This window comes from Bufo bufo, chromosome 3 (genome assembly GCF_905171765.1).
Source record: "Bufo bufo chromosome 3, aBufBuf1.1, whole genome shotgun sequence".
NCBI classification, from domain to species: Eukaryota; Metazoa; Chordata; class Amphibia; order Anura; family Bufonidae; genus Bufo; species Bufo bufo.
In genome coordinates, this window is record NC_053391.1 from 663,648,567 (window position 1) to 663,658,037 (window position 9,471).

The 9,471-nt window shown below is 42.2% G+C and overlaps 1 protein-coding gene across 1 annotated transcript; it reads right to left on the minus strand.

Moving 5' to 3' along the window:
• Positions 1–5,349: 5,349 nt before the first annotated feature.
• On the minus strand, positions 5,350–9,262 carry LOC120994027 (ankyrin repeat domain-containing protein 49-like). The gene is made up of 2 exons (XM_040422488.1): positions 9,035–9,262; positions 5,350–5,858 (listed from the first exon to the last, which is right to left on the minus strand). The coding sequence occupies exons 1-2, from the start codon at positions 9,260–9,262 to the stop codon at positions 5,499–5,501; spliced, it is 588 nt and encodes a 195-aa protein (XP_040278422.1). The 3' UTR covers positions 5,350–5,498.
• Positions 9,263–9,471: the final 209 nt, after the last annotated feature.

The window sequence follows — 9,471 nt, forward strand, 5'->3', positions numbered from 1 at the left end:
CAGTTTAGGAAGAAATTTCTCCAAGTTTCTATTAATCCTCTTCTTAAATCTTATACTGGTTAAAAATAAACACAAAACCAAAATTGTGGTAGAAATTGGCCGTGGTCTTTTATTAAGGGTTACATAAATATAATACTGCTGATAAAAACACCATAATAATTAAATAAATAACCAATAAATAAATACTCATTTAAAAATTCATTGAGTCCACAAATTGTCCCCCCAGCAAAGCTGGGTGACTAACCCACCAGACATGAGGGAATTATCCCACATGTCCCCCCCTAAAAACCACGGCCTTCTCTATCATGTCCTGCAAACCTGAGTTAAATATATCAATACCTATATCCGACAAATGTACCAAATCATTCCGATAAAGACCCGCAACAAACCCTTCGAGTTCCGTATGTCTTATGGACCATCCATTCAGTTTAGGAAGAAATTTCTCCAAGTTTCTATTAATCCTCTTCCTAATTTTTTCCATAAAACCAAACTGCTCCCCTCTCCAAATCAATCTTGGTATAATTTCAGAGAATATTATTGTTATATCTGGTAACATTGATTTAATACAAACCAGATCTGATTTCATATGATCCAGCAAATCCAAGGTCTTAATTTTCCCCAAGTCATTACCACCAGCGTGAATTATTAAAACATCCGGATATGGTAATGAACTCAACTCACCCTTCAGGGTCGGAATGATCTGGTACCATTTTAAACCTCTGAAACCCAACCAAAAAATAGAGATAAAACAAGAACCAAAACAGTTATTTTTAAAAATAATTACGCTCCGCAGCCCTTCTTTCTGCCCAGAACACGAAAGAATGGCCCAGAATCCATATAACCATCTCCTTTGGACCTGAAAAAGATCAAATATCATTAAAAAACCAAATTAGGCCTAACATACAACTTAAACCTGTTAGATTCCCAGCGACCAATTTTTTTAATTATTGCCTCATTTAATCCCAGGCCAGCAGCAAACATTTTTTTAGCACTGCATTAAATTGATAAGTTGTCAACACTGAACCATCCTCATGAATTAAAAATGACCCTTCGCTCTGAGGCCTAACTTTAAAAAATTCACCCACTGTCTTAACTGGGCATAGCGGTGATTCATTTAACATAGCTAACTTAATCCATGTGCCTTTTGCCAACTGATCTGTTTTTGATTTTCTAATAAAAATTCCAACTGAATTATCAAATAACTTAACATCACTAACTTCCAGTGGTGATACAGACTTTCTATTGGCTGCTACTAACTCTCCTATCTGGAGTGCCCCAAAAAATATCACCACAAAAGCTGCTTTAAATAAAATTGCCTCGAAATTTGAGTATGTACACCTTCCTAATACTGATACCAGAGAACCAAGCAACTCAAACGTGATTGGTCGTCTATCGTCTAGTTTCTTCAACGACCTCCTGACCCCTTTCAAAAATTGTCTTACTATGAATTGGTTCGAAAATGACTGACAACGGGCTACTTTATAAAAGAAAGACACACCTGCAACTGTTGAATGCAGAACTGAATAACCAAAACCTTCTTCTAATAAAGAACAAAGAAACTGAAAAAATACATCCAAATCAAACATAAAACATGAAACATTCCTAACTATGCAAAACTGATACCATCTCCTCCAAGCTAACGAGTATACTTCCCATGTACGAGGTGCTACCGACTTCTTAATGAAATTGCTGATTATATCCGGATAAGATTCCAAACTCGCTCCGGGCACGGAATTCCAATTTGCTCTGCCTGCGCCACTAGATAAAAGAATCTTTCCCACTCCGCGCGGGAAAGTGAATCAGCTATCTTATTTTCTTTACTAGGAATATATTTAGCTTTTAACCAAACGTTTAGCTCTAAACAACAATAAACCAAATAGCGTAATAATCTAACAACTACTTCTGAATGTGAAGATAAGCAATTAATTGCGAATAACACTCCCTTGTTATCAGTAAAAATTAATACTCTCTTATTCCTAAAAACATTACCCCAAATAACCAAAGAAACCACTATAGGAAACAACTCCAACAGCACTAAATTTTTATTCAAACCTAACTTAACCCACCAATCCGGCCATGGTTCAGCAGACCACTGGCCATTCAAAAAGGCACCGTAACCCCATGACCCTGAAGCATCCGTAAATAAACCTATTGAGCCTGCCTCTCGGAACTCCTCTTGCCAAGCGCAGCGACCATTAAAATGAATTAAAAATTCCTCCCACACTGCTAAATCATCTTTGAGATTCTAACATGCGCATACGGAGATTTTAACCCTTTCGTTGCCATATATAACTTCCTAGAAAAAACACGACCTACCGGAATGACCCTTGACGCAAAAGCCAACACACCTAATAAGCTCTGTACTTCTCTCAACTGAGCTTTCTTTACCGAAACAATTCTCCTAATTAACAATCTAGCCTTCTCAACTTTTTCCATGGGCAACCTGACCTCCATATTAACCGAATCAATTATAATACCTAAAAACTCAATCACCTGACAAGGCCCTACTGATTTCTCTTGTGCCAATGGAACACCAAAATACTGACAAATTTGTGAAAAACCTTCCAATAAACGAGAACAATCATTAAACTTACCAACAAATAAAAAATCGTCTAAATAATGCAGAATATTCATAGAACCCAACGCTTTCATAACAACCCAGTTGAAAAAAGAAGAAAATGATTCAAAATAAAAACAAGACCAAGAAAACCCCATTTGCAAACATTTATCAAAGAAAAATTGACCGTTAAACTGGAAACCTAACGAATTAAAGCCTACCGGATCTACTGGTAACAGACGAAAAGCAGCCTTAATGTCTGCCTTTGCCATAAAACACCCCTCCCCTACTGAACGTATTAAAGAAACAGCATCGTCAAAAGATGTATAGGCTACAGACGCTATATCTTTATTCAAAGAATCATTCAGAGACTCTTTAGCTGGATACGATAAATGATGAATTAATCTAAATTCATTAGGATTCTTCTTTGGAACAATTCCCAAAGGAGATAATCTAAAATCAGAAAAAGGTGGGGAAATAAAAGGACCAGCTATCCTATCCTCTCTCAACTCTTTAACAATCTTTTCTTCAACAATATCTAAATGCTTTCTAATTGATGGTAAATTATCATGCACTAAACAACCTTTACCTGTAAATTTTGGAACATAAAAACCATTCACAAAACCTCTAAGAATTAATTCCGCCTTCAGACGGTCTGGAAACAAATCTTACCATGGAAGCATTTTTTCCCATTTCACTGGTGTCTGCGCTTTTTGAAAAATCTCTGTTGGATTGATTTTGTAAAACGGTTTGGTTTGATTTTTTAAAACACCGAAACATAGGGTGCGCACCTGAACAAAATGAACACTCGTGCCGGTATCTACAATTGCTCAGCCATCTGCACGCTGACTCATTGTATGCGAAACAGACACCTTTTTTCATAACTGCACCAGACACCATTGAATTAATTGGCCTACCCTAAAAAAACACTTTTTTGTGGCAACATTAAACTAAGCCAAAGACCCACATGCTTAGAACCCCAATTCATGTTACTGTGTACCGCTAACTTCTGGCGAAAAGTTTCATCATATGTGAACCATGCGAAGCCCCCAAAATTACGGTAAGCCTCTAAAATGGAATCCATATGCTGAAACAAACCAACACTACTTTGAGGATGTTTAGCACAAAATACTGAAGCATAGATAAAAAAGGCCTGCAGCCAATTATTAAAAGATCTTGGCGCAACCCTTTTCCTATCCTCCTCTTTCTCAAAGGCTTTCTTTTCAATCTTAAATGATTCTTTTGCAGAAGGAAGTAACGATAAAATATCAATGTCCCCACTTCTCCAAATTTTTTCTTTCACAGACTGAGCCAAGTGAAACCCCAAAGGAGAGCTGTCACATGTCAACGCTTCCTTTAAACAAGTTTCACTTATACCAGTTCCATTATCTAAAGCTAAAGTATTAACTGATTTATTACAACTTAAAATATCAGCACCTGCATCAGCTGGAATATCCTTCCACACTGATGCAGGCTGATTTACTGTAACAGGCGCACTAGCTGCAGCCCATTCCGAAAATAATTTGGCTAAACTAAGTAACAATTTATTATCCTTGTTCCCTATGTTGGTAGGCAAAGACAAGCTCTGCCCACATATCTCCTCACCAGTCTTCGGTCCATGGTCCATACTGGGAACACTGGAGGCCGACAGTTGCGCTCGACTCAAAACCCCAGGCTGCGATACCGCACATCTAGGGGAGGAGCGCACACTGCCACCTTTCTTGGATCTTGCTTCCGATGGCGAATAAGCCCTCCTCGGCCTCTTGATTCGCTTGGAAACATGAGATTCAGCGCTATGGGACGCACCTCCTGATGACCTCACTGACGCTGATGCCGTCGCTTGCTCCGTGACGTCATTCCGCAGCGCGACGTCACGTGATCCCGCTTCCTCATCTTCAGCCGACAAGCCGTCAGCCAAACATCGCTGAAGCCACGCCTCCCCTCCTCTTGACTCGGCGCGGTGAATCAGCTTCCTCAGGAGCTCTTCCATCCGAACGGTGAGTTCTGACTTCTGTCTTCTAATTTCAGCACTTTCGCAGCGGACCTTCTCTCAGAATCTTCGGCTACTTGAAGCTCCAGACTCAGCGCCGATTTCTTCCTTCACCGCAGCGCTGACACTTCGCTCACACGCCGCTTCTTCTCCGCCGCTGCTCAATTTCTGCCTGGAAATGCCGGTGAAGCACAATAGCTCTTTTGCAGCTACGCCGGCAATATACCAGGGCTTCAGACGACGTCCTCTTCTTCCAGGCTCCGCGGCGGACAAGCTCCGGACCTGATGCGATCCTCCTTAAGTATTCAATTTTCCTGCCCCAGAATCTCATCCTCCAATCAGGAACAGGCAGAACACAGGTACCTCAGCAACAGGTAGGCAACCAGGTACCAATCAAATTCATCAAATAGAATCACCTCAGAAAGTGTAAAAGAACATTCATTAAAAATCCAAAAGGCGGGAAAACGGGAGAAACATGAATTAGATTAACCCTTACCCTACTGCTCAATGACACCATGGTGGGCATTCAGTATAACTTCTGTGCCCACTATCATTATAAAAAACATTGTCACCTTTGGAATGTATTGTGGTATCCAATCATCTTATGTTATATATTACTTGATTTCACAAGAAAGGGAGGATGTTAGGAGTTATACATGTTAACATGTTTACTGCCACCTGTAGGCTATATAGATATGACAGTTTATAACCTTTGTTATATTGTTTGTGTCTGAATAAAGTTGTTGTTGAATTACCTCACATCGCCTCAGGAAACAGTCATCATGTATCATATGTGATGTATTGATGTGGTTTTCTGCTGTGTGCAGCCCCCTGAAGTTTCCTCATACTCGTCATGATTCCCATACTATAGACACACAGCATACAGAGGACCAGACATGTACACAGAAAGTGACAACTGCAAGGACGTTTATTACTGCCGGTGGATGGGGGCTAGGTCCAATAATCTGCTATTTCAAACAGGTAGTGGTACATGTCGGTGCGCCGGGCGATCTCATAAGCCGTCTCCCCCAACTTATTGGTCAGTTGGGGTTTGATGTAGCGATTCATGAGGAGGAGCTCTAGGAGCCGGCAGCAGTCCCGGTTGGCGGCGGCCAGGTGCAGCGGTGTTAGGGAGCCCTTAGTCTGCGCGTTGATGTCTGTGCCGTGCTGGAGCAGGAAGGAGGCGAGCTCGGTGTTATTCCACTTGCAGGCGCTGTGCAGCGGGGTCCACCCATCTACCGTCACCGTGCGAACATCCGCCCCCTTCGCGATCAGCTCCCGCACTATCGCCAGGTGGCCGTTTACGAGGCTCTGTGCAGCGGGGTGTAATGGTCTTCATCTGTCATGTTCACAAGATTTGGGTGGAGCGACAGGATTCTTTGCGTGATTTGTAGCTGTCAGTATAGAATAACCAAAATATGAGTAAGGGTGCATTCACACGACTGTAATTCTGGGTCTGCGCCGGTTCCGTAATTTTGCGGAATGGGTGCGGACCTATTCATTTCAATGGGGCTGAAAAATATGAGGACAGTACACTGTGCGCTGTCAGCATCCGTTGTTCTATTCCCAGGCCACGCCAAAAAGATAGAGCATGTCCTATTCTTGTCTGCAATTGTGGACAAGAATAGACATTTCCCACGAATCAGTCAGTCCTGTGTAAAGCATCCATGGCCTAACTGAAACATGGTATCAATCATGTGACCCCAGGCAACAGTGTTACATGACATACATGTGCTGGGTCAGCACACATGACACGTCCATGGGATACTACATAGGACTAAGGGAGTAACAACAACTACTTTACTGTATGCGTGATTACGTGGCTGCCTGTTTCCAGGTGATATGTAAAATGGCTGCCTGTCTCTAGGTAATGCTGTCATGTTGTTAATAAGTTAAGTTAACCATAAAGAAAAAAAAAAAAAACATACAGGGAGAACAATGTGAAATGTGCTTCTACATTGTCACTGACGGACATGATGAGAAGCTGCTGAAGGCAGTAATACTGTATGTATCTGTGCTCCATCTCAAATGGCTATTCATCTGTTAGATATCTGGACAGAATGCCAGCGGTCACATGACAGGATTGAGGGTCACATGACTGATGCCATTTTTAGTCATGTTCAGAATTCCTACAGTGCTTTTTAGAGGACTAAAATGGGCAGTGCTTTTTTTAAAATGATACAGTCCTGATCAAAAGTTTAAGACCACTTAAAAATGGCAAAAAAATCATATGTAGCATGGCTGGATCTTAACAAGGTTCCAAGTAGAGCTTCAACATGCAGCAAGAAGAAATGGGAGTGAGACAAAACATTTTTTGAGCATTCAATTTAATGAAAACAACGAATAAAAGGAAACAGGCTGTTTTTCAACTGATCAAAAGTTTAGGACCACACCTCCAACAAAAAAACGAAACCCCCCCAAAACAGAAATCCAACTTCCAAACATGAACTCAGTAATGAGTAGCTCCACCGTTATTGTTTATCACTTCAAAAATTCATTTCGGCATGCTTGATGCAAGCGTTTCCATGAGGTGAGTGGGAACATTTCTCCAAGTGGTGAAGACGGCCGCACGAAGGCCATCTACTGTCTGGAACTGTTGTCCATTTTTGTAAACTTCCCTTGCCATCCATCCCTAAAGGTTCTCAATTGGATTTAGATCAGGGGAACACGTAGGATGGGCCAAAAGAGTGATGTTATTCTCCTGGAAGAAGTCCCTTTTCCTGCGGGCATTGTGTACTGTAGCGTTGTCCTGTTGAAAAACCCAGTCGTTACCACACAGACGAGGGCCCTCAGTCATGAGGAATGCTCTCTGCAACATCTGGACATAGCCAGCGGTCGTTCACTTCCTGAAGCTCCATTGTTCCACTGAAGGAAAAAGCACCCCAGACCATTATGGCGCCCCCTCCACTGTGGCACGTAGAAAACATCTCAGGTGGGATCTGCTTGTCATGCCAGTAACGATGGAAACCATCAGGACCATCAAGGTTAAATTTTTTCTCATCAGAGAATAAAACTTTCTTTCATGTTTGGTGCTCTCTTGCAAAGTCCAAACGAGCAGTTCTGTGGCGTTTAAGGAGACGAGGTCTTTGAAGACGTTTTTTTATTTTTGAAGTCCTTCAGTCTCAGATACCGTCTGATAGTTATGGGGCTGCAGTCAGCACCAGTAAGGGCCTTAATTTGGGTCGAGGATCGTCCAGTGTCTTGACGGACAGCCAATTGGATCCTCCGGCTCAGTGCTGATGAAATTTTTTTGGGTCTTCCACTTGACTTTTTTGTTCCATAACCCTCAGGATCATTTAAGAAATTCCAAATGACTGTCTTACTGTGTCCCACCTCAGCAGCGATGGTGCGCTGTGAGAGACCTTGCTTATACAGTTCAACAACCCGACCACGTTCAAAAAGGGAGAGTTTTTTTGCCTTTGCCATCACAACGTGTGACTACCTGACAGAAAATGACAATGAATCCACATCTTCGCACAGATTTGGCCTTTTAAAGGCATGTGGTCCTAAAATCTGGATCAGCTGAAAAACAGCCTGAAATTTCAGTTTAATTGTTATTTTCAATAATTGAATGCTCAAAAAATGTTTTGTCTCACTCCCATTTCTTCTTGTTGCATGTTGAAGCTCTAATTGGAACCTTGTTAAGATCCAACAATGTAAAATATGATTTTTTGCCATTTTTCAAGTGGTCTTAAACTTTTGATCAGGACTGTATAATAAAGGCCCGAGAACAAAAAGTTAACCCCTGCAAAACAAGTCAGGTCTTTAAAAGATGGAGCCCATTCCAGAGGGGAGTGAGCGCCATAGCTAGTGGCGCATAGCTGATGTCTGCGATGAGCGGTAATGCCGATCACGGACATTTAACCTCTCAGATGTCGTGGGCAAATGTGACCACGGCATCTGAGAAGCTGGAAACGAACGCTTCACGTGCAGGAATGCCTAACCCCGGCGGAGATCCCCCTAAAAATAAGATAATAAAAGTTACTTCCTACACTATATACCCCAAAATGATTCCTAAAAAACCTACAACAAAAATGCCACAAAATGAAAAAAGAATTTAGAAGAAATTTTTTTAAAGTTATGACTGCTGGAACACAAAGGGGGGAATATTATTGGTCTTTAAAGGGGCTGTCTCACTTCAGCAAATATAATTTATTATGTAGAGAAAGTTAATACAAGGCACTTCCTAATGTATTGTGATTGTCCATTGTCCTTTGCTGACTGGATTCATTTTTCCATCACATTATACATTACCCGTTTCCTGCAATCCATCAGCGGTGGTCGTGCTTGCACACTATAGGAAAAAGTGTCGGCCTCTCTGGTGGCCAGGATCGTGGAAGTGCACATAGGCTGGTGCCACAGGAATGAATCACAGCACAGCATTAATTTTGCAATCTGCTGTCGAAACATGAAAGCAGTGCTGCGATTGGTTGCCCTTGGTTGGTCTGCTGGGGATTAGGCCACAATTTACCACTGTGTGAACTTACTCTGTTATTTTCCAATGCAAAAAGTATTAACTCCTTGTGGTTGTCCTTCAGGTTCTCCTCCTGGGTCTGGTACCACTCCTCGGTCCTTTCCTCCTCATCTTCCTCAGACTCCCCTGGCCAATGGCTCTGGGTTCCTGTAGGAATCAGATGTCGGTGGGTTTCCAGTAGATCCAGCTGGTTGAAGTCATCTGGAAAGTGGTCGAGTTTTTTCTTGCAGTTCAATCTCATCCTCGGTCATGTTGTCAGTGCCCGGATCCTGTGGGGAAGCGTCCTTCTCCTGCAAGGTGGTCGTCAGAAAGACACTAGACATAAGGACCGGCAACGGGAGACCCCCCCGGGCAACGACGGGTCTGGGAGATCCCCCCACCCCTGGGCAACGATAGGTCTGGGAGCCAGCTCCAGAAGTTAAAGGGGTGACCCATAAGCAAAACCGATCC

Coding starts and splice junctions, on each gene's coding strand:
- LOC120994027 (XM_040422488.1), bottom strand. CDS start 9,262: ATGAGATTGAACTGCAAGAAAAAACTCGACCACTTTCCAGATGACTTC. Junction 5,859..9,034: donor TTGCATTGGAAAATAACAGA/GTAAGTTCACAC, acceptor CCCGCTGCACAG/AGCCTCGTAAACGGCCACCT.